General features: G+C 42.4%; 14 protein-coding genes across 14 annotated transcripts; 5 read left to right on the forward strand and 9 right to left on the reverse strand.

Moving 5' to 3' along the window:
• Positions 1 to 152: 152 nt before the first annotated feature.
• SS1G_11763 (hypothetical protein) lies at positions 153 to 2421 on the forward strand (the record flags this gene model as incomplete). Its single annotated transcript, XM_001586684.1, has 3 exons — positions 153 to 798; positions 1159 to 2251; positions 2307 to 2421. 3 exons carry the CDS (start codon positions 153 to 155, stop codon positions 2419 to 2421), a joined length of 1854 nt encoding a protein of 617 aa, XP_001586734.1.
• Positions 2422 to 3233: 812 nt separating this feature from the next.
• On the reverse strand, positions 3234 to 4271 carry SS1G_11764 (hypothetical protein; the record flags this gene model as incomplete). Its single annotated transcript, XM_001586685.1, has 4 exons — positions 3234 to 3315; positions 3575 to 3716; positions 3862 to 3994; positions 4146 to 4271. 4 exons carry the CDS (start codon positions 4269 to 4271, stop codon positions 3234 to 3236), a joined length of 483 nt encoding a protein of 160 aa, XP_001586735.1.
• Positions 4272 to 5656: 1385 nt separating this feature from the next.
• Positions 5657 to 7457, forward strand: SS1G_11765 (hypothetical protein; the record flags this gene model as incomplete). Its single annotated transcript, XM_001586686.1, has 4 exons — positions 5657 to 5800; positions 5849 to 6530; positions 6581 to 6653; positions 6713 to 7457. The coding sequence occupies 4 exons, from the start codon at positions 5657 to 5659 to the stop codon at positions 7455 to 7457; spliced, it is 1644 nt and encodes a 547-aa protein (XP_001586736.1).
• A 779-nt stretch (positions 7458 to 8236) lies between these two features.
• SS1G_11766 (hypothetical protein) lies at positions 8237 to 11935 on the reverse strand (the record flags this gene model as incomplete). Its single annotated transcript, XM_001586687.1, has 1 exon — positions 8237 to 11935. One exon carries the CDS (start codon positions 11933 to 11935, stop codon positions 8237 to 8239), a length of 3699 nt encoding a protein of 1232 aa, XP_001586737.1.
• A 566-nt stretch (positions 11936 to 12501) lies between these two features.
• Positions 12502 to 12600, reverse strand: SS1G_11767 (predicted protein; the record flags this gene model as incomplete). The annotated part of the gene is made up of 1 exon (XM_001586688.1): positions 12502 to 12600. One exon carries the CDS (start codon positions 12598 to 12600, stop codon positions 12502 to 12504), a length of 99 nt encoding a protein of 32 aa, XP_001586738.1.
• A 1038-nt stretch (positions 12601 to 13638) lies between these two features.
• On the reverse strand, positions 13639 to 15239 carry SS1G_11768 (hypothetical protein; the record flags this gene model as incomplete). The annotated part of the gene is made up of 3 exons (XM_001586689.1): positions 13639 to 14063; positions 14125 to 14647; positions 14697 to 15239. The coding sequence occupies 3 exons, from the start codon at positions 15237 to 15239 to the stop codon at positions 13639 to 13641; spliced, it is 1491 nt and encodes a 496-aa protein (XP_001586739.1).
• A 479-nt stretch (positions 15240 to 15718) lies between these two features.
• Positions 15719 to 16018, reverse strand: SS1G_11769 (predicted protein; the record flags this gene model as incomplete). The annotated part of the gene is made up of 2 exons (XM_001586690.1): positions 15719 to 15807; positions 15943 to 16018. The coding sequence occupies 2 exons, from the start codon at positions 16016 to 16018 to the stop codon at positions 15719 to 15721; spliced, it is 165 nt and encodes a 54-aa protein (XP_001586740.1).
• A 736-nt stretch (positions 16019 to 16754) lies between these two features.
• SS1G_11770 (hypothetical protein) lies at positions 16755 to 17264 on the forward strand (the record flags this gene model as incomplete). Its single annotated transcript, XM_001586691.1, has 2 exons — positions 16755 to 16827; positions 17002 to 17264. 2 exons carry the CDS (start codon positions 16755 to 16757, stop codon positions 17262 to 17264), a joined length of 336 nt encoding a protein of 111 aa, XP_001586741.1.
• Positions 17265 to 18136: 872 nt separating this feature from the next.
• On the reverse strand, positions 18137 to 19137 carry SS1G_11771 (predicted protein; the record flags this gene model as incomplete). The annotated part of the gene is made up of 3 exons (XM_001586692.1): positions 18137 to 18226; positions 18359 to 18492; positions 18894 to 19137. The coding sequence occupies 3 exons, from the start codon at positions 19135 to 19137 to the stop codon at positions 18137 to 18139; spliced, it is 468 nt and encodes a 155-aa protein (XP_001586742.1).
• A 503-nt stretch (positions 19138 to 19640) lies between these two features.
• Positions 19641 to 19802, reverse strand: SS1G_11772 (predicted protein; the record flags this gene model as incomplete). Its single annotated transcript, XM_001586693.1, has 1 exon — positions 19641 to 19802. One exon carries the CDS (start codon positions 19800 to 19802, stop codon positions 19641 to 19643), a length of 162 nt encoding a protein of 53 aa, XP_001586743.1.
• A 921-nt stretch (positions 19803 to 20723) lies between these two features.
• On the forward strand, positions 20724 to 22048 carry SS1G_11773 (predicted protein; the record flags this gene model as incomplete). Its single annotated transcript, XM_001586694.1, has 4 exons — positions 20724 to 20873; positions 21261 to 21487; positions 21549 to 21619; positions 21687 to 22048. The coding sequence occupies 4 exons, from the start codon at positions 20724 to 20726 to the stop codon at positions 22046 to 22048; spliced, it is 810 nt and encodes a 269-aa protein (XP_001586744.1).
• Positions 22049 to 22679: 631 nt separating this feature from the next.
• Positions 22680 to 24083, forward strand: SS1G_11774 (hypothetical protein; the record flags this gene model as incomplete). The annotated part of the gene is made up of 2 exons (XM_001586695.1): positions 22680 to 23394; positions 23533 to 24083. 2 exons carry the CDS (start codon positions 22680 to 22682, stop codon positions 24081 to 24083), a joined length of 1266 nt encoding a protein of 421 aa, XP_001586745.1.
• A 62-nt stretch (positions 24084 to 24145) lies between these two features.
• On the reverse strand, positions 24146 to 26137 carry SS1G_11775 (predicted protein; the record flags this gene model as incomplete). Its single annotated transcript, XM_001586696.1, has 6 exons — positions 24146 to 24232; positions 24294 to 24539; positions 24622 to 24689; positions 24775 to 25186; positions 25244 to 25834; positions 26117 to 26137. The coding sequence occupies 6 exons, from the start codon at positions 26135 to 26137 to the stop codon at positions 24146 to 24148; spliced, it is 1425 nt and encodes a 474-aa protein (XP_001586746.1).
• A 437-nt stretch (positions 26138 to 26574) lies between these two features.
• SS1G_11776 (predicted protein) lies at positions 26575 to 26700 on the reverse strand (the record flags this gene model as incomplete). Its single annotated transcript, XM_001586697.1, has 1 exon — positions 26575 to 26700. The coding sequence occupies one exon, from the start codon at positions 26698 to 26700 to the stop codon at positions 26575 to 26577; it is 126 nt and encodes a 41-aa protein (XP_001586747.1).
• Positions 26701 to 27660: the final 960 nt, after the last annotated feature.

A 27660-nucleotide genomic window follows, 5' to 3' on the forward strand; every position in this document is an offset into this window, starting at 1 on the left:
AATACCGGGTATTGATAGCTTTGATCAATACTTTTGTAAGATCTTAGTATATTTCTACATACCAATACAGGCCTAATATATTGTTTCTTGCAGTAAATGCTTATCGCCTTCTTAAGACTCGCAACATCCTCACAGCTAGCAGTACCGCCATCATGGCTTATGATTTAACCTTAGATATTTGCAACGAGAAGATTTTCCAGCGAAATCGATTGCAAGCGAGGTCATATTATATTCCACCTTCTTCTCTCCTGTTGAATGGCAGATGGGACTTACATTATGCTCCAACACCGAAACATGCACCACTTCCGGCTCAAGCAAATACACCAGCCCCAGAATTGCATACTAAGGAAAGCTATGTGAATGGGCGACCAGTTTCAAACAAAAAGATCGAGACTCTACCAGATGATGAACTAGAGTGGGAAACCATAACAGTTCCGGGTCATTGGCAACTTCAAGGGCATGGACGACCTCAATATACGAACACAATTTATCCATTCCCCGTTTGTCCTCCACATGTCCCAACTGAAAACACCACAGGGACGTACCGCGGATCCTTTCACGTTCCGAAATCATGGAATGAATCTTCACAATTGCGATTGAGATTCGATGGCGTAGATAGTGCTTTTCATGTCTGGGTCAATGGCCGATTTGTTGGATATTCCCAAGGATCCAGAAATGCGGCAGAATTTGATGTTTCGACATTTTTGAACCGAGCAAGCTCAAATGAAGTGTGGGTTCGTGTATATCAGTGGTGTGATGGATCATATATTGAGGATCAAGATCAATGGTGGTTATCGGGTATGACTTGACCCATTGAGAGAGGGATAATCAAACATATACTTACAAATTGTTGTGCCAGGTATCTTCAGAGATGTGAATCTCTTATAATTTCCTTCAAATGGCAGGATAGACGACTATTTTGTTACACCTAAGCTCGATGAAAATTACATGATGCAACTTTGGAAGTTGCTCTGGATTTGTTTGCTTCCTCTCCCGGTGAGGTGGTTTTGTCGTTACGAGATATTTCCAACAGTGATGAAATCATATCAGCTTGCGCTGGAGGTTTTGAGTCTGGTACCAGGAAACTGAGCTTGTTGGTATCCCAACCTAAGAAATGGACTGCTGAAACACCGTATTTATACCAGCTTGAAATTTCAGTCTATGTGGACGACAAGATTACCCACACACTTCACCAAAACGTCGGCTTTCGTTCTGTCGAACTTAAAAATGGTCTCATAACAGTCAATGGAAAAGATATTCTATTCAATGGTGTAAATCGCCACGATCATCATCCACATTTCGGACGTGCAGTACCATTATCTTTTGTCAAACAAGATTTGCTGTTGATGAAGCAGCATAATATCAATGCTCTACGCTGCTCGCATTACCCATCTCATCCGGGGTTGTATGATTTGTGTGATGAACTCGGGCTGTGGGTCATTGATGAAGCAGACTTAGAGTGTCATGGATTCTATGATGCCGTAGCATACCCGGCTGATATTCCAGAATCAATACCTGACGAAGAGCGCAAGAAGTTGATCTTTCCACAAGCCGCTAAATTTACCTCCGATAACGAAACTTGGCACGATGCATACATTTACCGAATAAGCCAACTTATACATAGAGATAAAAACCACCCGTCGGTCATCATATGGTCTCTCGGAAACGAGGCATTTTACGGGCAAAATCATAAGTCAATGTACGATTATGCAAAGAAAGTTGATCCGAGTCGATTGGTCCATTACGAAGGTGATACTGAAACGAAATCGGCAGACATGTACTCCTACATGTATCCACCAATCGATGCCCTTAAAAAGCACGCGAAGACTACTGGTAAATCTGGTGGTTCTTTTGATAAGCCTATTGTGTTATGTGAATATGGCCATGCCATGGGTAATGGTCCTGGAGGTTTAAGGGATTATCAGGCTGCGTTCCAAAATTACGCAAGACTCCAAGGTGGATGGATTTGGGAATGGGCGAACCATGGACTATGGAAAGAAGAACCGGGCAAAGAAGGTTTTTATGCATATGGCGGTGACTTTGGCGATGTTCCGAACGACAATACATTTGTCATGGATGGCCTGTGCTATAGTGACCATACACCCACACCTGGCTTGACAGAACTTAAGAAAGTCATTGCTCCAATTCATGCTTGGGTGAGTCGTGATGAAATCTTCATTTACAATGGTTATGATTTCATAGACCTTGATCACGTCGCCGCTTCATATAAAATTGAGATGTTTGGGACTAGGTTTGTTAACATCTATTGCACCTTGAAAACTGTAATTTCTAATCCTTGAATGCAGCCGAAAGATTTTGAAATCAGGAAGTCTGGCAATTCTAGATACTCCCCCTGGAGAAATGTCTGGGATGAAATTGCCGTCTATTATTGCTCGGGAGGGCGAAACTGGCGAGCTATGAATTACAGTCACATTCCAGCAAAAATTTCCCACAGCTTGGGCTGATGCCGGTCATGAGCTCGCGTGGATGCAGCACAAACTCTCAGCTTCTGACGAAAGCTCTATTCCCCGCGGTCTTTCTACAAACACATCACATTTGGATGTTGTTTCATCTAGAACGAAGTACAGGATCACAGGATCAGATTTCTTATTTATATTTGATGCAGCTCGTGGTGGTTTGTGCCAATGGAATTTTACAAGTCCAATGACCTTGAAGTCAGGTGAAATACCAATATCCTCAATTGCACCAGGTTTTTGGCGAGCACCGACCGATAATGATATGCCATTTGACTTTCCTTACTATCAACGATATGGTTTGGATGCGATGACATCCCAGCTTCGCTCATTCAATGTGGAGCCCTCTGAAGACGAAGTTATTATTACCGCCGTAACATTTATTTCCCCGCCAATATTGAATTGGGGTTTCGAAACTATTACCACATATCGAATTTCATCAACAGGCTCGCTTCAAGTTAAAGTGAACCTTAAACCAACTGGATCAATTTCAAAAAACTTACCTAGAGTTGGTTTGGACATCAAACTCCACGATGACCTCGATAATGTTGAATGGTTCGGTATTGGGCCAGGAGAGTCATATGTGGATACATGCTCCTCACAAAAGATTGGTATATACTCAGCTGATGTCGATCAATTGCACACTCCTTATGATGTTCCTCAAGAAAATGGCAATAGGATTAGCACCAGGTGGGTAAAGATGACCAATTCTTCTGGAGTGGGAATTAGAGCAAGTTCATCTGGAAGCCCAAAAAGTTTTCAGTGGGCAGCTACAAGATATTCTCCTACTGCATTGCAGGAAGAAAGACATCCAAGAGATTTGGTGAAAGGAACAGATGTTCTGTGGAGATTAGATGCCAAAGCTGCAGGTGTCGTATCGGCAGCATGTGGACCTGGAGTAAAAGAGGAGTTTCAAGTGAAATGTGAGGAAATGGAATTTGAATTTGTGTTTGAGAGAATTGGAATATGAGCAGCGATGACGTATAGATGGACAGGCAAATGGATTATTAATGTTTTATTTCTCTCGCAGCCCAATCTTATTAAACACCCTCCCTACCTCTCTCTGCCGCTAGTCCCCAATTCTTCACCCATAAACATACAAAGCTCGCTCAAAAGCAATCCGTCTCCTTTCTTCCAATGCCTCGCTATCATCTTTCATATTTTCCGGTGCTGCTGCACTCATCATTTGTGATAAATTTGCGCTAGCGATTCGAAGTGAAGTGGTGTCTTTTTTTACTAAGCCTGTTGAAAAATAGATTATTAAGATTTCTTGAGACAGTCTGTCACAAATTACGCTCTGCTAGACCAGAGTAGTGGAGGCTTTTCCACCTCACTCTACATGAAAGAGAGTAAAAGATGAAGAGGGAAGATAAAAATAAAAACGTACCAGCAACCCACAACTTGTCAAAAACAGGTTTAGTATCGACTAATAGAGAAAGTTGACCCTCCGTCATATCAACTACTTTTGTCATTGCTTCAAGAAGGCTTTGTGCTTCAGGGGCAGTTGGAGTAAATCCTTGCTATAGGTTTGTCAACATTTTGTTCGAACATCGCTTCTTCATAGGGAGTGAACAGTGATGAAAAAAGACAAAGGTCAAAAGAGAGAAGAGTGGTTGGTTCGGCTCGTCGTACCTCATAAACAGCAATTGCTTTATTAATAGTCGAACATACATCGCTACTTTTTTTGCCGAGGTTTATAGCGTTGAAATAGGATATTGAGGGACCTTTTTGGAGTATCTCGTTTATTCCTTCCATTTTATGTGGGATGGAGGTTATGAGAACTTGAAGGCTGTCCATTTTTGGAAGTGATGTATTGTTTGGGATGATGGGTAAAGGATTCGAATTCAAGATCAATTTAATTCAACGACCAAAACAAATTTGTAGGTTAATGGAGTGAAATTATAGTATTGCTTCAAAAGTAAAATGAGTTTTCGATTCTTGCAAGTGCTACACTGAGGTTTTTATGTATTTATACATCATACCGCTGATATCAAAAACGGTCTTTCACGTGTTAAACTTCGCAAGGTTAGATTTTTGCCCATGCGGACTTGTTTCACGTCGCATGAATATGGATCATTGTTTGTGTTTGGACCTCTCTTTGTTTATGTGCTCCAGTATTCAAGCGGAGAAGTGGACTGAGTTGAAGCATTGCGGTCAGATCTTTGGGGTTGCGAGCCGGGGTCAGGTGATTGATGTGGATAGTAAGTTTAGCTTTGGGCATAGTTATTTTTTTATTTTGTAGAGTCGCTTGAACTTCTCCGGGTTTTGGGGTGAGACCCTTTGGTCTCGGTTTAGGAGATTTCATGGTGTTGGGGTTGGGGTTAGATGCTTTAGTGGTGATATGATGGGGTGTTGTTTTTGATCATTTCTTGGCAGGTAGAGTATTGATTGCTCTTTCTCATTTTTGTTATGTTGGGGTTGGAAGTTCAATATGATTCTGTTATTAAGTGATACTAAGGTCATTATATACTTCGAGGGCTGATGGTTCGATGTCAGATATCTCCACGTTCTAGTATGAGTGTCTCTGGACTAATGCGGTAGCCCTTGGGATACTTAGATAAATTTTCAGTTTATTGCAGTTGATCTAAAGGTGTCAGGGGATAAAAAATAAACACGGTTATTTCCCTCTGCGAGCTTACTGAATCTCTTGAGACTCTGTTAGTGGTGTTTTTGTTTTTGAGCTATTTGAGATTTAGTGATCCTCAATTTTGATTGTTGTGAGCTCATATAAGTTTTTTAAAAGGACTGAAATTTTATACATTTACCTGGTTGGTCTCCAGATGCAAAAATCTGTACAGAAATTGATATCGAGGATATTTGGGAGCCCTACGAGCCTGAGTGTTGTGTGTATTGAATTACGAATGTCATATAATTTCATTGTTCTGTGGATATAGTTTTATTGACCTAGAAAAGATCATCTTCTACAAAGTCATTGGGATATTTGGAGATATTGGACAAAGAACCTGCATCTTCGTCCCTATTCACAACTCAAAGAGAGGTCTAGTAGTGAGGTCTGTAGATTTCTTTGTTTATTCGTCTTTCACATCTCATCACATTACTTGCAATCCCCATTACGTGTGAAGTCGTGATTCCATCCTTCGAAATGAACCACTTCCTATTGACAAGGAATACCCTACTATTTGCTCTATCAATTGCGTAAAAGATAGTCAATGAACCTCACCATGCAGACAAATAACTTCTTCTTGAAAACCATTCCATGGCTTCTTACCCTATTAAACTCCATCCAGCTCATCACTGCTGATACTTCAGCCGGACAGCCAGGCAACCGGAAGTCTCCCAGTCGCTATGTCTTCGCCCATTTCATGGTAATCAATTCCTTCTCGTAAATACTAAAGCCCAACTGACACGCTCAGGTCGGCATAGTAAGCAACCGCGCCAGTTCCTCCGAGTACGACACTGATATGCGACTCGCTCGCCGCGCCGGCATCGATGCCTTCGCTCTCAACATCGGCACCGACACTTTCACAGACAAACAACTCGACTACGCTTATGCATCCGCCGCTACAAACCACATGAAAGTATTCTTGTCCTTTGATTTCAATTTCTGGAACCCGAGTGATTCCTCTTCAGTAGGCGCAAAAATCGCAAAATATGCTAATCATTCTGCACAATTGACTGTCGATGATAAAATTTTCGTATCTACTTTCGTAGGCGATGCTCTCAACGTCGCAGATGTGCGAGCAAAAGCAGGGGTTCCAATATTCTTTGCACCGAATTTCAGCCCGGGTTCGTATAATTTTCAGGAATTAGATGCCGCGTTTAATTGGATGGGGTGGCCTAATAACGGTGTCAACAAAGCGCCTTCTTCTTCGGCAAACTTCACAGTTCGTGATGGTGATGTGGCTTATATGAATTCGTTAGCAGGTAAAGATTATGTGGCGCCTGCTAGTCCGTGGTTTTTTACACATTATGGTCCGGAGGTGCCGTATAGTAAGAATTGGGTCTTTCCGGCTGAGGGACAGTGGGTGCAGAGGTGGCAGGATTTATTGGGTTTGGGAGCGAGGTTTGTGGAGATTGTTAGTTGGAATGATTATGGTGAGTTTCAGATGTATGGTTGAATTGAAACAGATGCTGATCTGGGATAGGCGAAAGTCATTACGTAGGCCCGCTATCTTCACCCCATACTGATGATGGGAACTCCAAATGGACAAATAATATGTAAGATTGCTTTTAATATTCCATCCCATTCATGTCAAAATGTATACTAACAAAGCCAGGCCTCACGGAGCATGGCTCACACTAGCTACCCCCTTTATCCGCGCTTTTCATGCGGGCGTCGCCTCCCCAGCAAAATACATAAACCGCGACCTCATAATCTACTGGTACCGACCTAATCCACTCCCCCTCAACTGCGACGCTACCGATACAACCATGCTCGAAGCATCCAATTCATCCGGCGAATATTTTAACGGCAAACCGAATGGCTGGGAAACCGAAAGCGACACCATCTTCGTAACCGCTCTTTTAAAATCCCCCGGAAACGTAACCGTCGTTTCTGGAGATGGTGCTTTTCAATTCAATGCCATAAAAGGTGTAAACGCATTTACAGTACCAATAGGAGTAGGAAGTCAAATTTTCGGGCTCTGGAGACGTGGGAAAGTAGTCTTCCAAGAAACGAGCCCTAGGAATGTAACAGAGATTTGTGCGTGTGGAAATTATAATTTCAATGCGTATGTAGGACAAGTTCCTTCTTCGAGAGGAAAAGATCAGTTGCCGCCTGCTGGGACGGCTTTGTTGACGAGTGGTATTAGGGTTCCCCCTGATCAGTGTGTGGCTGTTACTGGGAGTGCGGGGGAAGTAGGTGATGATGATGGGAGTGTGAGTTTTGCGGAAAGTACGAGTGAGACTTTTGCTAGTAGTGAGAGTGCGAGTGAGAGTAGTACTAATCAGAAAAGAGCTTTTGGGTTACCAAGTCGCTGGGAGTGGATTAGGGGATGGAGGGATTTTGTGGATTTGGGTTAGACGATCGTTTTCCTAGTGGTTGTTGGTCTGTTGTTAATCTGCTATTCCGTTCCTTTTCGTGTTTGTATTTTGGTTATGGTTCTGCACTTTTTAAGGCTGGATTATTTTATCATCGGTTGCAAACACTGAGTTTGAAAGAGAAAGTTCAAGTGCTCCTGGTTTATTGCAAATTTTGTATGCTTACAAGACGAAAATAAATGCACTTTTCTAACACTAATTTGGGTGAACAATAAGCATTCCTCAAATTCTGATGCAAATATCAATTAAAAGTATCATTTTGCGTGGATTGTTCTTGAATGAAGAAAGGAGATTCATAGCGTGTGAATGAAGGTGACAGATTGATTGATTGATTGATTAAATTAACGTCTACACTGAGTCTATGACTATCTAAGACGGCTAGGAGCTTTGTAGGCTTCTAACAATAATACATGGGGGGTAGCTGGCCTTATTCGATCGTAGCTAATACAGGTTGGGGAGATTGAAAGCCTCAATCTTCTAATGTTTGAATGGGGGAAGTGAAAACTAATACTAGGGAACCAAGCCCGCCTTACAGATACTCTCGTATTCAAATAAGAGGAATAAAAAATGAAATTTGACATTGGGGTGATTGCCCAACTTGACCAAATTGACCAAGTTGACCAAATTGACCAAATTGACCAAATTGACCAAATTGACCAAATTGACCAAATTGACCAAATTGACCAAATTGACTAAATTGACCAAATTGACTAAATTGACCAAATTGACTAAATTGACCAAATTGGCCATAATTGATCAATTCAATCACAATCTTCCGGTCCACCCCCTTCTTCTCCGCCTTCTTCCTCTTCTTCTTCATGCATTCTATTGAGATGCCATGATCTGGTGGCTATTCTCGTCGCCTCGATAAATTCGAGGGTCTTGATGATTCCTGCTTTAGTGTGAAGCAGATATTTCATGGTAGGTCGGACTATGGGGTTATCCTTATTGAGGGTTTTCCTTGCCATTTTATATAAAGGACAACTGAGCAGAAGATGATCAGGAGATTCCTTTCCCCCACATCTACAATTGTCATTAGAGGAGATACCGAATCGTTTCAAATAAGATTTGAAATATCCGTGTCCAATTTTGAGTTGGAACAGAGCACAGATTGTGCTTCTTTTGATGTTTCCTGGAATTCTGATTTTTGAGCTGATCTTCCAGGGGTAGTTTCTTGAATATGTTGACGATGGTTGATGAAAGTTGTTAGTGTTAAGGATGGCTATCCAGTTCTCTGATTTCATTCTTTTTATATCCATTCCAATGGAGGCATAACTGGTTTCGTGAGATGAAGATGGTATTTTGGTCGCCTCTTTTGCAAGAGAATCAGCTAGCTCATTTCCTTGTACAGATGTATGTCCAGGGACCCAATTGAGAGAGATTTCGGCTCCTTTATTTTGAATAGCTTCCGCAGCTTTTATAGCTTTGATTTGGCATGATTGACCAGGTAAATCGGAGGGGGTTTTCAACCGGAATAATCCTGCTTGATTATCTGAGTATATCTTGAACTTGTTTCCTGGTTGGGCTATTGAATTTGCGTATTCGATCGCTTTAGTAACTCCTAGGAGTTCCCCATTATAGACAAGCTGATTCACACCTATATTGATAGTCTCTTGATGTGAAATTCGGCCATTTGGTAAGATAACCGCTATCCCGATCCCAATCCCTATTCCCTCTAAAGTGGATGAGGCATCGGTGTATATTGTAATAGTATTTTTGCACCTATATTTGAAAGCCAGATTGTGGATCATCGCAGCTTCTTCTTTTCCTAATTTGCTGATATTGACTTTATATGGAACTTCTTTCTTCCAAGGAGGAAAGTAGAAGTGATGGATTCCTTCTAAAGTGAGAGGATCGAAGTCTTTCTGAATTGAATTTTTGATCTTTTCGAGTTGAGTAGGTTTTAATTGCTTTCTTTGAGGGGTTGCAACTACATCTTGATTCTCCTTTTCTGTAGCCAGCTTTGTAGCTACTAAATTGACAGGATAAGAAGGCGAGATTTTCAATAATCTAAATGCGTATTGTTTGATTCCAGCATTTAGCCGTACTTCTGGAGGGCACAATGCGGCTTCTATTTCCATTGGTTTTATTGGTGAGGTTTTGAATACTCCTAGGATTTTTCGAAGGGCGAGGTTTTGCAAGGATTGAAGGATTTTCTTGAATTGGTTTTGCCCTTTCCACCATAAAATTGAACCGTAGTCAGCTATGCTGGTGACGCATGCCATATAGAGCTGTCTCATTGCCTTGGGACTAAGGCCTTTTTCAGAATTAGCAAGTCTAGCCATTCGGTAGAATGAGGTTTTAGCCTGGGTAGCTCGGATTGTGACATGTTGTTTGAAACTGAGGCCAGGGTCGAACCATATGCCTAGCCATCTGACTAGTGTTGAGGGTTGAATTATCTCCTCGTTCGGAAGCTTGATTGAGGCTGTCTTCGTATCTTTGGATGTAGAGAAGTGTATTAGTTCCGTCTTCGCTAGATCAAATTGAATAGCATTTTCTTTGCCCAGAGCATATATCTGTTTAGTTGCTCTTTCGAGGGAGATGATGTTCTTTTTCCAGGATGTTGAAAATGTTGTTAAAGCTATATCATCTATATATGAGAGATATTTGATCGAATTTGCTGAGAATAGATCTCGAATATAAATTAAGAAGAGGATTGGCGAAATAGGGCTACCTTGGGGGATCCCGGTATTGATCGGTTTGAAGGTTTCAATTTGGCCATCGAATGAGAGCTTGAGTAGCCTTTCCTTCAAAAAAGATGAGATCCAGGCGATTAGGCTGGTTGGGAGGTTTAGATTCTTGCAGATATCTAATAATTTGTTCATAGATACATGATCAAAGGCGCCTTTAACATCCAGGAAGAGAGTTGAGGTTTTCTTCTTGGATCTTGAATTTCTTTCGATTTCGGTAGTGAGTAAGATTGCTGTATCGATGGCTGATTTCTTTTGTCTTCCACCCATTTGAGAGTAATGAAGTAATTGCGTAGTCTCCGCTAAGTAGCTAAGCCTTTGAGCCAGAATTCTTTCACTTATCTTGCCAAGGCAATTTAGCAGGGCGATAACTCTATAAGCTTTTGGGGCCGAGTAGTCTGGTTTTGAAGGTTTCTTGAGAATCGCTCCAGTGGCTTGTTTCCAGCAAGAAGGATGGTAACCAAGGTTGATAAGATGACTGAAGAGGGTGAAGAATGCTTTTGGTATTGCTTTGTACGCTTGAATAATGATATCTTGAGTGATCCCATCGGGGCCAGGGGTCTTTCCTTTGATTTTTGCAGAGCACGCGTTTAGGAGTTCGCTCTCTGTAAGATCAGGCCATTCCCATTTCTTAGATTGTTTATAGCTTTCCCAATTGGGCGGTGGGGTGAATGGAGGAGGAGGAAATAGGGTCGATCTAAATGCAGAGCATTTTCCCTCGAAAGAATTTTCTAGTTTAGAGGGATTGGATCGAATATTCGGGATTCGTTCGGTTTGTATATCTTTTGTGTATGACATTGCCTTGAATATGGATTGGGTATCCTCTTTTTCAAGGAACTCATTCCAATGGTTTTTCTTTGCTGTTTTAATAGCTTGGAAGTAATGATTCCTGGCTGACTGATAGATTTTCTTGAACATATTGTCTTCCGGGTAAAGTTTGGCGTTCTCAAATGCATTAGAGAGTCGTTTTCGAAGGGCTTTCAGCTCTGGGGACCACCAGGGTTTAGCTCTTTTTGTGGACTTGATTCTCGGTATACTGGTTTCAGCCGAATAAGTGATTATTCGGGTGAATTCTTTTGCAGCTTCATCCAATACTTGTATGTATTGGCTCTTGTCGAGAAGGGAATCAAGAGAGTTGGATTCTGAGGTAGCGATATTAAGGTATTCACTCGAATTTAAGGTAGTTGATATCGATATTTTCGATTTGAGGGTATTCGCGAATTTTTCCCAATCCGCAAGTTTTGTATTGAATCTTGCTGGCTGAGCTATATTCGTTGTACGGGATAAAGTGCCCTTTACTTCAAAGAGAATGCTTAAGTGATCTGATCCAAGATCCGGGAGGACTTGCCAATCAGTGATATAGGGAGATACTGAATCTGTGGCTAAAGTAAGGTCTAAGACACTTGGATTTGTCATATTTGTTCGATAAAAGGTGCTTGTGCCTGGTTCGTTAAATAGAATGAGATTGTGATCCTCAAACCATTCGGTGAGTAGGTCGGCATTTGAGCTTTTGTTAGAGAAGGGGTCCCACCAAGGGTGATGGGAGTTGAAATCTCCTACGAGGATGGTGTGATGAGTAAGAGGGGTATTGTAAAGGCATCTTTCGATGGTGTGGCCTTTTTCTTTGGCTTGGTCCGCTTCATTGTAGATATTGATGAGTTGTATTGTATGTTTTCCTTGAGTGATATTAATGATTTGAATATCTGGATCATTAGGGGAGTTGGGAGCTAGGGCTACTAGCGGTTTGAATCCTTTTGAAATGTAGATCATAGTTCGGGGACGCAGGTTCGACAGTGATAATATTATATTTGCAAATCTATGAGTCTTTTATAATATATCCAGTGAGACTACAAATATAAGTAAGAGTAACCAATTCTTACCATGCTTTCCCAGATACAAGATGTCAGTCTCAATATCCTTTGAGAAGGTTGCCCCCAGGCAAAAACAACCTTTCTACACCTATTATCCTGTTTGCTCCCTAAGCCTACCCGGTATCTCCATTGCCAGCTGCCTTGTACCCTATTGTAGACCGATACGCGCATCCGTCCTCTCGAGCCGTATAGACAGTGTCACTGTCGCTGCCATTATACGCTACGCCCCGCGGCTTGTGCACCGTTTCGCGTTACCTTGCCGGATCTCTCCTGCACAACAAGGCCGACCGTATCTTGCAAGCTTTGCTGTGTCTTAACCCCTAGCCAGGCAACTAAAAATACAACGTTTCCAGCTCACTAACCAAAGCACAGCCTGCAAAATCCATTCCCCCAATGTATAGTTTGTAATCGATAATGCGGAGGGTTGAGAACATATCGGATATGTATCTCATAAGGTAGCTTCTGCTAGAGCTCATCCGCTGCTGTGATGTCTGCCGAATGCTTCGCAGAAGAGTGAATCTTGCTAAAAGCATCCCCCTCGTTCGAGAGTTCCTCTGCCGCCATGATACCGCTCTTGTACATTCGTAGAGCAAAGTGCCAAAAGCGTCCCTCCATCCCTAATCCACCCATACCTCCGTTGGCCTCAATAAGACTCTACCACAACCTTTATACATTCTCGATTACTCCCCTTAACCACCTGTAAACTTCCAATCCGGTATACCCGCAGATTGTACGCATTGTTGGGTTGTGAAAATTCTGCACGCTAGCGCCCCAGAGGTGTCCTGTCAATCACCGGCACAACGCTTTCCTTCTCAGGCTCTGCTCCCACACAGATTCGTAAAGGCAGTCCGCTTTGAAATGCTCCTTAAAGCAATTCTCAGGCTCTGCATCCCACTGCAGATTCGTAAAGGTGGTTCCGCTTCGAAATCCGTCGTTGTTTCGTTGATTGTCGGGTAGTTTTCATCTCCGTTCGACTGATAGTCCTCTGTTCCGGGCCAAATTCACGATACCTTCACTCCCAGTACCGCTCCTTTTTAAAGCACGACCTTTGCCCAGCTTCAGCCTGATTCAATCTTGGCTCTGTAAGAAAAATTACAGGTTCGTAGGATGCACCACGTACAGGTGTTGAATCATCGCATCCCTGAAGGTGACAGAGAAAATGTACGTCAAATGCAGACGAAGCTTTAGTCGGCCGTAAAACCGTGCTATGTTGACTGTCTATATAAGTGGGCTTGTGACATTATTTTAGTTCAGGGCGCTACTCATTGTATAATTCAGACAGTTAGGTTTATTTACAATATAGTAAGCACGCAGGTCAAAGATCGACATTTGAGATAGCTTCACTTGAGTCCTGCTTTTCATTCGAAATACGAGAGTTTGTTTCTTGGACGCAGCAGTGTAATTGATATATATATGTATCCAATATCACTTTATAAGCTGCCATACGAACTTTCGTTCCGTCTGTTGAAGCTTCACTCTGGTAGGTCACACGCACCAAACAGTAGCAAATATTCGGGTGATCTCACCCTCTATTGAAATTCAAAGTTGGAATTTTGATTCATAATAAATAGGACGAATTATCGTAGGTAGAGACGATGCTACTCATTTTGCCGTATACAACGCAACCTGACAGCCATTACCATTCTTCGCTACCAATTTCACGTCTTCAGTCCATGGCCTATCATCACGACTTTCTATCCACTCAAATTGAAGTGCCATCCTAGCAATAATGTATGAGGCCTCCCCTAGCGCTTTGTGTCGACCAGCGCAGCTACGTGGACCGTGGCTAAATGGCATAAATTCCCAGTTATTCGGAGAGATATCATTCCATCGGTCAGGATTGAATAACTCGATATCCTCACCGAACACAGATTTTTCTCGGTGCAGTCTGTAAAAGTTTGTGCTGACTCTTTCGCCAGCTGGAATAAATATCGGTGCTATACCATCGGGGCCTCCGCCGGTTGGAAGTGTGGTATTGGTAACAGCTATACGACCGTTTGCATGGAGCAGAGGGTATATGCGTAGAGCTATAATTGTTAGTTATCTATTGAATAAGAGCTCAAAAATTCTTGAGTAAAGGAAGCTTACATTCTTTAATACTATTATGAAGAAGTTTTAGATTCTTCAAATCGGCTGCAGTCCAACCCTCAAATGGCCCAAGACTTGCAACTTTCTCTCGAAGACGCGCCCATACTTCTGGATGCCGAGACAACAAGAAAATAGTATTGCTTAAGACTATTCCCGTCGTGTCTTGTGTGACTAACATACCTTGGATGATTTGCGATCGAATCTCGCCCTCGCTTTTTCCACGCAGTACTAAGTTCTCGAGGAGACTTGTAGCAGATTCCTGTGACTTTGAGACGTTTGATTTCTCCAGCGCCTCGGTAATATGATGATCCACAAATGAATGCACTACCTTGCACGATTCTTTCCACTTCCTACTTAGTAGAGAGATGCCGCATCCAAACTTTCCAAACGCTAATCGTATGCCCATCCAGCCCTGTGCAGTATTGAATGCATCTTCAAAAGTATGCATATCCACCGGAAAATCTCCTGAGTATAATGTTGCAAGACGCTTGCCAAACAAGAATTGTAGTGATAGATCCAAGAACTGTGGTTTATCAGTATATATCCAGTTTTGGTTCTGAGTCAAAACTCACCAGTTCGTTGAAAATTGGAGCCAAATCTACAGCCTCCCCATCCGATAGCAAGTGTTGTATGTACTGTTCGTAAGTCTCACTAAGGAGTTCCAGATTAACTGTATTAGCCTCGGTCAAAGTTGAAGCAAATAAAGCTCGATGACTTCGCCATTCTTCGCCATCCCTAGTAACAAAACCTCTCCCACAAAAGGGTTCCATTGCATCAGCTCTGCCTGTACCCCATTCTTTCCAATTTGTTCCATATACGGCTTTCAAATTGTCTGGATGCACAGTATAAATGGTGGTTCGCCCAAGACGTGAAGCCTGAAAGGTCTTGCCGTAGACATCATGCTGCTTTGCATGAGTCTCTAAAATCTTGTGCTGCTTGCTTATCTTAAGAGATTCCTTAAGTAGATCTAAGCCAAAGAAGGGGTCGATAGAGGGTAATTTTGGAGGTGGTTGACATTCCACAGGTATTTTTCCTCTCAGCTTACATCTTGCGTAACGAAGGTAGCAGAGAATAACTGAAAAGAGTAGTAGGACATCAATGATAGAGGATGGCATAGCTAATAGTGTTTGCTACGCATGTAGTTTGGGGATTAATTTTTGATTTAGATGGCATAGCTCGTGGCGTCTACAAGTACGGTGCATTTGCTTGTGTAACGGGGGATTACTAACTTTGGCAAATTGGCACGGGGAACAATTCAATTCACGTGCTTTTATGTCGTGTGGTGTGAAAAGGGGTAGCTCCGATTGGATATTACATTCACTGCAATGGATGGGTCAATGCGGAATAACATCCGAGAAGTGATCGAGGTACATTGTTTCAAAACTACATGGCCAAAATCTCTTGGCCGCTAAATGCCGAACCTCAATGTTGCATGGAGTTTCAATCTCGCGCTTTCATCCATCAAAATGCCATCAAATCAAAATAAATGTAATACACCTTCTGCAAGCCGTCATCTTCCACTTCTGGATCTCGGAACTCAGTCCACAGATTTGGACGTCCATGTCAATCCCTATCTGACTCAGTCTGTCCAGTTCTAAGTAGTGTTCGAGTCTTCGTAAGCTGCAACGAGGAGCCCATTCTCATCGACGCCGTTGTCAGGCCATCTGACATATTCATCGCCATCTACAATCAGTTTAGCACAATTATGCTCCATAGCTGGAAAGGGTTTTCACAAACCAGTGGCTCGGACAATGGAGGAATCTTCAAATATCAATGTTAGCGGAGTAAACTTTCAGTTGTGTTATCTATTTATCTTACCAAAATTGCCTAGAGGGGCAGCGATGGCGACAAGTCCAAGACTTAGAACCACGAGTTGGTAGAAAGTAGCTCTCATTTTGCTTTAGGTTTCTTTGGTTAAGTCGAGTCTGAAATGGGTTTGACGGAATTCCAATAGGTATATGGGTCTAGTTAACCATTTTGTAGTTCGGCAGCCCTAGGATGATCTTTATTTCCATGTTCGGGTCAGTTCCTCGGTTAATTCCCAGAGTATTGGATGATGACAAGTAGCAGAAAGCTTTGCCTTCCACATGCATAAGTGCCGAGTACCATTTATGAAGTTCTGCCCTACGAGTTTTTTGTCCTAGTTTCATCTCATTTTCCCCTTGAAAGAAGCCTTATCGGTTTCCCCATCATCTTTATCTTAAATTTGGTCGTACAAGTGTCGGACATTCATCGTTTCCGCAGGTACCTTTTACTGTTTCGTATTTAGCCGGTGACCAAAAGCAGGTTCGGTGTCGATTTTATTGGATGCTAATGTTCCTTTTCAGCTCCTGGCGTTTCGAGCATCTTCCGATGTCAATGTTCCCCTCACCGTTCGCGGAGATGTCATCGGGTGTTGAACTCTCCATAATCCTTGGCTATGTGGGCAAAGCACTAAAGCCTGCTACTACCTAAACAGTCATACGATGTACCTCATGTAACAGCCGTGATACTTCGGTGGTGTTAAATTTTGCTTGACTATGCTGAGCTGGATTAGCCAATATGTGATGTGCTTTGGTTCAAATTAAATATTTGTACAGACACTCATATCAAATTCCAGCAAATGATCCATATTTCATGATCACGACACGATGTCATCAGAATATAAACCATTTTTACTAGACGAGAAAAGATCAGAAAATGAAGAGTCTGAGAATTGGCCAGGTAATCCAAATGTATCTTGGCGATTCATTTTCTTCCATCTTTCACTTATCTCGATATATACAACAATTTTTATACTCTCCATTCATCGAACAGCCTCAAACACATCAACTTCAGTCCATCGTATGCTCTCTTGTTTTCTTCTAACAGTCGGACGTTAACTTATCTTCTATTTAGCTATATCAGACTTGAAGATTCAGTATGTTCCGGTCGCTCCTCCCGATCTTCCATCATCACCTTACGCTGGACCACCAAGTGACTCGGTAGACCAAGCATGGCATAATCTATTGAAAGATATGAACATACGGGTAACAGCTGAGGAACTAGAAAAAAGCAATCAAAAGTCCATAGCTCTACCCGAAGGTGGTGGATATATGGCTTGGATTGGAGCTCACCATCAATTGCATTGCATTGCAAGTCTTGTCTCAATCATGACTTAGAATAAACAAGCAGCTAACAATTCGATAGAAAATGCTTCGACGCTGGAACTATCGAGATCGTTACTACCCCAACATTACAGGCTCAACAATAGAACATTGGAATGTTCATGCAGGTAACTATTAGTTGCCAATCCTAATTTGAATAATGATATTTACTTGTTCATAAGATCACTGTTTCGATGTTCTACGCAGTGCAGCGATTTGTCAGGGCGATACAACACTCACAACCTTCGGATGGGAGAAATTATCAAAGCCACAACCGCACGTCAAAGCAACAGAGCATTGGTGCGTAGATTGGAATGCACTAATGGAGTCTCTCGCAGATCGTGTTGTGGGCGAAGAGGAAATGGCTGCACTTATCAATCCGAGATTGGAAGGAAGTGCATGATCGGGATAGAGCTTGGGACCGTTGCATCATGGAGATATTATATACGACAGTGTTACTGAAAAATTGACCCCCTTTAACTTCTTTTTTACGAAATTCATTAATGATCGAAAGTATATTGATATGAGTTCTTCAGCGTCTTTTCGCGAGACATGTTATCTTCGCTGAATTAATATAAACACGAATCACTATGTGTCTATGTACAGTTACATCAGCACAGAATAGGGTACCAATGGGCTCATGATCTCTTAATTCATTTTCTTCTGCATATGCTCGCAAGCCGCTGGAGTTTTGAGATTGACTTTTGACACTTGCCTTAATCACCACTTACTTAGCAATGAATGTGACTATCATAAAAATTTCTTCCTAATGCCACTATCCTGTCTAGTAATCGCACAAGTCTCAGGTATTCACGCTTTCCTCTCAAAATCCTTCCACAGGTTATTTTCAACTCCACATGATCTTCTCCCATCTCCAACTCTCACCCCTAACGGTCCAACCTCTGTCTCCCTCCAACCCACTTCTGCAATTGTTCCCAACTCGTACATATATGCTCAGTACCCCAGCCCGTTACACCCTGAAGATTCTCGTCAGCAAGAGCTCTTCCCTTGTTATCTGTCCTATTTCTCCCCAGTCGTTGAACAACGAGAATATCTACATTGACCCCAAAATTGTGAATGTGCTTTAGGGTTAAGATCAGTAGACTTACCTTCAACTCAGGATCAACTTTCTCAATACTACTATCCCCGCAACACATCAAACTCTGCCTCAAAAAATCAAGACAATGTCTCATATGGCTTCTTTGCATATGAGGCTCTAGCTCTTCCTCAACAAGTAATGTGCCTTTGGTCGCAGCGTCATTATTGAAATAATATATGTGGCGTATTCCATCCTATTTCACCATCAATCTTCCATTTTTAGACTTCAAAAGGCTAAGTAAAAGAGGGATTTCAACGCCGAGAAAACATGCGAACAGAATAGGAGAGAGAGAAAGCATCTTCCTACCAAGCAATGCAACTGATGTAGAACACTCAAAGTAGCTCTTTCTCCTTTGATATAAGGATGATTAAAAAATCCTCCATTTCCTTTCCCCAGAAATAGTTCGTCCCAGGCAGTATCTGTGGCATTGGATGGCGGGTATGAGAAACTGCGATTGTAGGAGAAAGTATGTGGTTCTTTACTAACTAAACATCGGCTATCAGTTTTGCGCAAACAGTCGGAAAATGAAGAGACGGAGAACTCACACTGAGGTCCGGAAGGGGTGAGAACGATGGAATGAGTATTTAAGATTCTTGCAAAGGCAAAACCTAGGGCAGCGGATGCGAAACATGCCGTCAGAATAAGCAGGATGTTCCATTTTGATTTTCTCTCTTCATACTTAACACCCACGTGTGTTTCCGCCTCTTCGTCAGGGCCGGTTGTGAGGGGTGTGTAAAAAGGATTTCTGGTAATGAGTGGAAACCACATGGTGCCAAGAACTTTGAACATATTTGTGCGTCACTCTACTATACAGTGAACTAAATAAAGTGTTATAATAACGCTACAGCATAGAATGATAAATGAATTCACCAAATATTTCGTGGATAATTCTTCGGTACGATTGGACTTCTCGTGGAGCGGCACGGGTCACAGCATGCACGAATACGGATATGGCGTGTTTGACTCTATGCGTGATAATTTCAGAGTAGATTGTGCTAAAGTTCCATCTGGTGCGCCAATATTTCCAGCACAAACTAGAAGAAAATCGTACGACTGCCAACCAATATCTTTATCGTCTTGGTTTCTTGGTAAGTTGTACATGTACAACTTTAGATGTGATCAGTGCATAATCATATAACCCGGCTCAATCTCTTTATCTCAATATTTTAATGGTCATTATCTTCGATAATCTTGAATACTTAATGGACTTAATATTCATTCACCATAATCAAGATCGCTCCAAGATAAAGAGGCTCCAGCCGAGCTTTTAGAAATGATACTCAAGGGATACATCATGCACCGGGGATTAATGCACCCTTAAAATCTTCAAACTCTCCGGCTCGGAAGAATGAAGGAACTAAGGTTCCGTAATCCTTTCCAGCCTGCCTAAAGTGACATCCTGTAAGCACCGTAGTAACTGGAGTCCTGAAATCCCCGACTTGGAAGACCGTCATCAGGTATCCAAGCCCAATTCTACCGTCTCTTCCATCTGCGCCTGTGGTATGAGTGGGTTCTTAAGCTATAACCAAGGCTGAGATAAATAGCCATGAAGAGTGAGATGAGGGGAAACTGTTTGCTGTGTAAATTAAATTGAAAGTTAAATGTTGAACTGTGCCATTACACGACAGATAGATGGGCAGGATAGGTCACCATGTAATTGGATTATTTACGCGAAAAATATATAGGGCGGAGATTGGTTGGCAAGGAGTAATGTGGATGTGCTTATGGTAGCACACGAAGGAACGGGGGTGATATTAGATATATTCCGGGCGTCTCCTAGCGGAGCATTAAAAGGTATGAAGTTTTTTGAAGGACAAAAGAATTTCGATAAGACAGATAGCGGGAGGATCATGAAGCTTAAGTGAACACAGTTACCATACACACTCAATGATGTAACCAAGGAGAATAAACGCCTCGAACTAGGGCCCATACTACAACCAGCAAGGACCCGTGCTAGCAACTTAGTAACACAGATATAGCCACAAATTTTAGAATCGCGTGTCTACCCGATCTACGACCAATATCTCAACGCCTCATTTCTTGGAATACACAAGAGCATGTAAAAGAAACGTGTACATCCGACTCGTTGTATTAAATTCACTGAAGAATCTTCCAGCTCAGCCGTTTCCACATTTACCCCTCACGATTCTGTAGGTACCCAGCCATGCATCTTGAGGAACGGTAAGTTCCAGTACCTAATTACTGGTATGTAGTACGACACTCATCGGCGCTCCGGCTAATGAACCGGTCTTATATGTAAAAATATCCCCACTCGAGTCCATAGGTATCATACATTTCGAACAATAGTTGAACATCTACTCCGTGATATCTCCAAAAAAATTTGCGAGGAAAACATAAGCTTCTTTTCCCCAATTATGGCGATCCCAGAAGTTGCTGTCGGCGGCGTAGTTGCAAATGTGATTCTCGCCGTCTCTGCTACTATCATCGTTTCCTTACGCTTCTACGCCCGGAAACGAAGTAAGCTGCCCTTGAAATCTGACGATTGGCTGATTCTATTCTGCTTGGTATGTTCAACCCGATGATTTTATTCTCACTGTATATCCTATTAATGACTTTTTGTGCGTTAGGTATGCTCAATCGCACTATGCGTTGAATGCATCTATGCAGCAGCGACTGGGCTCCGAGGAGTTCACTTATCGACACTAGGTTTCCCAGACATCGAACGGTTCTTTGAGATCCAATTTGCAGATACCTTGATTTGTCATTTCGTGTATGGACTTATCAAGGTGTCGGTGGTGGTGTTTTATAAACGCATTTTCACTAGTCGGATTTTCAATATCTTTGCGAACACGGTCTTGGGCATGATTTCGCTATACATGATTTTGTCTTTTTCCGTAAGTATTACTCACTGCCGTATAGAAGTAGACATGTTAACGACATATCGCATGCAGCTTTTCCTCTTCTCTGCTCACCCTGTTGCCGCTTACTGGAATACACCACCCGAATTAATCGGCACCCAATTTATTCTCGATGTCCCAAATCTCGTCATCGCTTGTGCTGCTGTGGATATCTTTCTTGATATAGCAGTTCTAAGTCTTCCTTTTCCAGTAATCAAGGGTCTACACATGCCGACCGAGAAGAAGTTCTATGTTTCTGGTGTCTTCCTTCTTGGTGCCTTGTAAGAACCCCTTCTTACGTCCATCTGCAGTCGATGTATTACCAACACTAATTTTCCATAGCTGTCTCATCTCATCTTGCATCAGACTTTACTACTCCGTGAAACTATTCGGAACAAGTACACCCGACCTCAGTAAGTTCTTCTCCCTCAGCACACCTCCACCTCCTCATCACATAAGCACAATCTAACCACCACCCAGAACTCGACGAAGAAGTTTACCTCTGGGCGCACATCGAAGCCTACGCCTCAACAATAACAGCCTGTCTCCCGTGCCTCGCACCTCTCCTTCGTGGCGGCCGCAACCTCGGCAGCATGATCGGCAGCGTACGATCTATATTCTCCATTCGCAGCAAAAACAGTTCCCTATTCCGAAAACCATCTTCTGATTCCAATTCCAACAATACACCAAGTCCGGTCTCCGAAAAAGCACCTTGGAATGAGGATGGACCGACGTCGGTTGTTACAGGCGGAGCTAAGGATTTGGAAAGCCAGAAATATCCAAAGGAGAGAATTCTGGTTGAGAAGAGCTTTGTTTCGGCTGCGGGTTCGATGGTTAATTGAGATATAGTGTTGGGTTGGTGGGTGAAATATGTAAGATTTACTTTCTGGCGTGGAATTCGGTCGGTTGCAAAGGAAGAAGGTAACATTACATTTGGACAGCTCTATCCTTTCTGTAAAGATTGTATTAAAATTAAATTTTGGCTGTCTTGACACTAATTGAAATCGCCGTGATTAATCTTTCGAAAAGTTTCGTTATAATTCTCGAATGATAAAGTCATGTCTATTTGAATGATCAATGGTTCGCAACAAACCTCGCACCCCGCAATCGAAGTTCTGTTCTAGAACCTAGCTTCAATCCCAGAGTTTTCGATCCTTTAACCTTTCCCATTGTAATTACGATACCATTGACTTCAAAAGCTGTAATGTTGAATTTCTCGGACCCAAGCGCGCGCGTGTACTGTACTGCCATCAATCCCAGCCCACCCGACCTATACCAACACGAGGCTGAGTAGACGCGAGCTCTAACATATAGATCTTGAAAAACTCTTTAGAAATTTGAATCAATCCACTCCCCGAGTTACAACTATTTCTTTCTTTTTTTGGTTCGTGTAATAGAAACTTGATCCGATCTGCCCCATTTATTACGATTTTACAACTATTAACGCCCTGCCACAGGGACACTTTCAAGATCATGGCGATCCGGAACTTAGATGTAATTCCCCGATTTCCAAAACGACGTGAAATTCAAAAATTATCAGTAAATACCACTGTCAATCTCAATGCTGTACCGGCTCAATCCCCCATTCCACTTCCCAGCTCTCCTTCCAAAATCATGGCTCTATCGGCCTATTCAAGAGATTTATCACTATGGGGAATACCGCGTTGGCCATTTGAACCGAAAATGGAACGAATACGTACGCTCGTACTAGATCGTTTGGGACTGCGAGCTGATATGCCTTGCGTCGTATCCTTTGATTCGAGAACAGCATTTAGGAAAATCTACAAGATTATTATTCATCAGAAGATAGAACTACAAGAGGGTAGAGAAGGGCAGAAAGAGAGGACATATAACTTGAGTGTTAGATATCCTTTACAAGAAAGTGACGAAACGCTGAGTGAAGTGGCCACTATGAAATTTGCAAGGAAATCGGGGGTTCCAGCCCCAAGGGTAATCGCTTGGGATGCGGACAGAAGGAATAGACTGGGATTCGAGTGGATCTTGACAAGGGGATTGGAGGGTAAATGTCTCAGGAATAAATGGGGAAATTTATCATTTGGACAAAAGGAGAAAGTGGTAAAAAGCATAGCGAAATACCAAGCAAAACTGTTTGCGACGAATTTTGACCACATTGGAAATCTTTTCGACGCGCAAGATGCGGATGATTACATCACGGACTACCGATACGGTAATTTCAATATTTCACATCAAATATCGAGAGAAGTGCGTCCCTTTGTCGGCCGATTGATATCGACAGCGTCAATTAGTGAAAAGAAATCATACTATTCTTTCCCCGACAGCAGCTCCTATTTAGAAGCTCTTTTAGTACCCATTTGGAAAGAGATATTTACGAAATTACGGACCTCGACTAATGAAGAAGAAATGATTGAAGCACAAAGCCTTCAGAAGCTTGTTGAAAAGATTCATGTTAAAATCCTTCAAATATTTCCCGAAACAACTGTATCCACAGTCCTAGTCCATGACGATTTGTCAATGAGAAACATTTTAATTGATGAAATGGGAAATGTAACTGGAATCTTGGGATGGGAAAATGCGATGGTAATGCCGACCTGGAAGGCAACCCAATTCCCGCAAATGTTGAGTGGTGAGTATACACCGCAATCAGAGAGTCTAGGTCAGGAGCATATTACTGGAAATATGGATGCAAGAATTGAAGCAGTAAGATTGAGACGTCTGTATGACGAGGATATGGCAAAGAGGGTAGTCGCTTGGAAAGAAGAAATCATACGAGGGAAAACGAAGAGGGAGCTTGAATTTGCATGCAAATTTTCCAGTATTGAGAGTTGCATAAAGGAAATTGGGAATTGGGTAGATGCACTCGAAACAAATGTACCAATAGCTCTAGTAAAACAATAACCTCAGATACGTATTGCGGCTTCAGAGAAAAGAACCGTTAGAATAACAAATCGCTCTGGAGCTTATGCTTTCTTTTCCTTTGCCATGTTCGCAGCAATCTTCATTTCTTCGTCAGGCAGCATATTGACGATCATGAGATACAACACATCCTACAACCACATGAGTATACCGGTATATGATACTACTTCTCGCCGAGGCAAATCGACTTACCTCGTGAAGCTTCCTCTTTGCCGTCCTTAAAATTCCCATCCTCTGAGGTTTGGGATTTTCATCCTTCGGCAGACCTTTTCTTTCCCGCCTTCTCTCTTTCTTGGCAGTTCGCCCTAAGTGACCACCGGACAATACTCCAATGATTCCACCTTGGTTGACTGGGTGAGATGGATCGGCCCAGCGCGATGAGGGTATTTGAGGTTCGCCGGCGTTAGTTGCCAACGTTGTCGAAGGATTTTTGTATGCCTGTTAAATAAAGTTAGACACTCTTCTCATATAATGGAATAAAACGAAAAACTATCTTGAGGAAAATGACGCAAAAACATACAAATTTTGCTGTGCTTCTCTCGTCCCTCCATTCTCCAAACCACACTCCTGCTTTCTTCATAGCATTCTCTTTTTGTTCATCACTTGCTTTTTTCCAATAATGGAAAGACTAGTTCCGCGCTTTCCGGCATCTGCGACTGCCCGATTGTTTTACCACTGGTAGATTGCAGGCCACTGCGGCCTTTGACCTCACGTGAAGCAACGAATGTGACTATCTTGGTGTTCATATCAACAGTAGATACAAGCGGTTGAGGATTCGAGGAGTGAACTGGTTTCCAAGTCATAAGCATAGCATAAAGTCTGTGTGGTTTGAAGAGTTTCTCATTCATCCCCTGGAGGTATTTGTTTTGTCTAGGGGGTAGAACTAGATTCATACCTCCCAGCTTGACGATCAATGGATCAGACAGAACGTACTCTTTAGACATATATGCCCTTTTACTAAACTCAATACTGGTATGCACTGCAAATGCAGCAGCGTGAACAATAATGCTCGGCGCTACGGCGATTCCTTCAGCCATCACACTTGCAGCCACATCCAAATTGACTACATGAAAATAGGGCGATGCCTTGATGATTTGTTAGCGATCATATTATCACTTTATGGGTCGCCAGACAAGCCGTACCTTGATAGAAGCCTCGAATCTTATCAGGAAATCGATGAAAGTCTCCTGATCAATGCCACAATCCATCAATACAGGGGCATAGGCCCTTACAAATCCTCGATGTTTAGATCCTGGTCTTCGTTCTGGAATAATTACTGGGACAGCCAACCCTTGCTTTTTGTTTCGTCGTGTTGACGAAGATGAATCAGGATGTTGTTTCGTGAAGTCTCCAAGTATTTGCTTTACACTCTCAGGTTCATCCACCACTTCCTGGTCATATAGAGACAATTCGGCTTGTGTATCGTCTCTAATCCAATCGCCTTCATCATCTTCATCGTAACTTTCGTATTCATGAGCATTGGAGATAGTTTCATCGCTATCGGAGGGATCAGCAGAAGCATCTGGGGTTTTTTCTTTCTGGTCGCTCGCTTCTATAGTCCCTTCCAGATTGGCTTTCTTATCTTTGTATGAGGCGTATGCATCGGTGCCAAATCCAATGATCCCATTAACAGCATCTCTAATGGGGCGTCTACTCATGGCTCCAGTAATATCCTGTTCAATAGCAATTTTGGTAGATGCCGGCAGTGTAATTTTTTTTGGAATAACCAAAGCCTAAAAGTCAGAATAAAGGACACAGCTACCACAGCGATTGGGAAAGTTCTCTATTTTTATACCCCGCATTCCTCGCGTTCCTATCTCTATGGTAGATTGATGGAGGCGGAGAGGAATGTACCTTTGTGGCTTCATATAGCTCGGACTTATGCAGTTTTAAGTAGCAACTCATCACATTTCAATAGAGACTGAATAGTTCCTTTTCAGTCTTCCCCTTGAGCTTGATAACAAAATTTCTACAAACAGATTCGAGTACCTCATGCAATTGAGTTGAGGTAATACATTAATCTTGCCTCTAGCCATGGGCACTTAATGGAGTAGGAAATCATTAAATCCAACATTTGCGCAGCTCTCATAAAAGCCGCATTCAAAGTTTCCCTTCGAACTCAATCGAACTGAGTTCTGCAGCAAATTGAAGAGTATACACGGGAATGTAGGTCTGAAATAACGATGGGAGCGGTGGTATAAATAGTGATACAAAGAAAATATCATGCAACTTCAAATATATGCGTCCGTGATATCTTTTCACCGCCTAATTGGTTCTGCCGTTATTTCATCCAAGCTCGACACCCACTGTTGATCCATTTATTAGATCACTTCAACTCATGGTGAGGATGACTGATTGTATCAAGTTCTTTTATCCTTCCCTTATTCGGGATCTTCTCAATTATTTGTATAATACACAGAGGGACAGGTTCCTTTTGCCGTATCCTTTTCCTGGTCAAGCATCCATTTGGCATCTATTTGGTAACGACAATCTGAACGCTGTCTGTCAGAGACTCGATATAAGTGTATGTCTTTACAATTTTCAAACTAGCTGAGTCTGCACCTACAACGTTCTCCCATTGACTTTGAGTGCGTCCCATGGTAGAGAAAGCTGTCATCATCGTAAAACCAATGTTATGGCCTAGAAATTGGTGCCTGTGTTTGGAGAACCATTTCATCAATCAAGATAGCAGAGTCTAGGCCCATTGCCTCGAGTAGATGAGTCAAAATGATCTTGCATTTTTCATTTGGCCCGTCGGGCAAAATCTGTATTGCAATGGGGTTACTCATCCTGCCTCAATTTCTTCCATACTCCCACGGGTCTCGAGCGGTTCTTGCATTAACAACCTGATTCTATTCTTTCATTTGTGAAACTACACGACAACGTGCAACTTTTTGTTAAATCTCGATTGAATGTACTGCGGCAAAGGTATCAACAAAGATAGCCAGCGATGTAGTTCTCAAACAGTTCCAGTGTCCACTCTCTAAACATGGAACTCGCATTCTCAGGGCTCCTGTACAATTCCTGACCATCGTTACTATCCCCTTCGAGGGCTCATTCTCCGATATTCTTCCATGTTTGTCAAGCCGTTGAGTAATTAACTCCACATCACATCTCCGCGTGTGCTTTTCCCTGATGGTTTCTGCTCGCTGGTCGAAATCACACGTAATATGCCTTTGTCCAATTAGTATTTGGACTCCTGGACGGCCGGTGGTTTTTCTCAAGTGGACGGACGCATTTGCCGCTGACTATAGGTTTGTATCTGAAGTACCGCTCCGCGCAGGAGACATGGTGGATGTTTGCGATACCCTGGCATAAAAACGAAATGAGCTGCAATTTATTACCTTAAATAATTGTCCCAAGCAACAGGAGATGATAGCAAAGTACTTGTACTCGGATGGTCTAACTGTGGTACACTTGCCATGTCCACTGTCTTCACATCCCTCGAAGGTGTTCAAGTACTTGAAGCCATTTTAGCATTTCATTGCCCTCAGAATCATGAAGATAAATGTAAGATTCTCACCTCCAATTTTACCCAAAATGCCCGTCTCAGACCCTT

Source organism: Sclerotinia sclerotiorum, genomic scaffold (assembly GCF_000146945.2).
Source record: "Sclerotinia sclerotiorum 1980 UF-70 scaffold_20 genomic scaffold, whole genome shotgun sequence".
Classification (NCBI taxonomy): domain Eukaryota; kingdom Fungi; phylum Ascomycota; class Leotiomycetes; order Helotiales; family Sclerotiniaceae; genus Sclerotinia; species Sclerotinia sclerotiorum.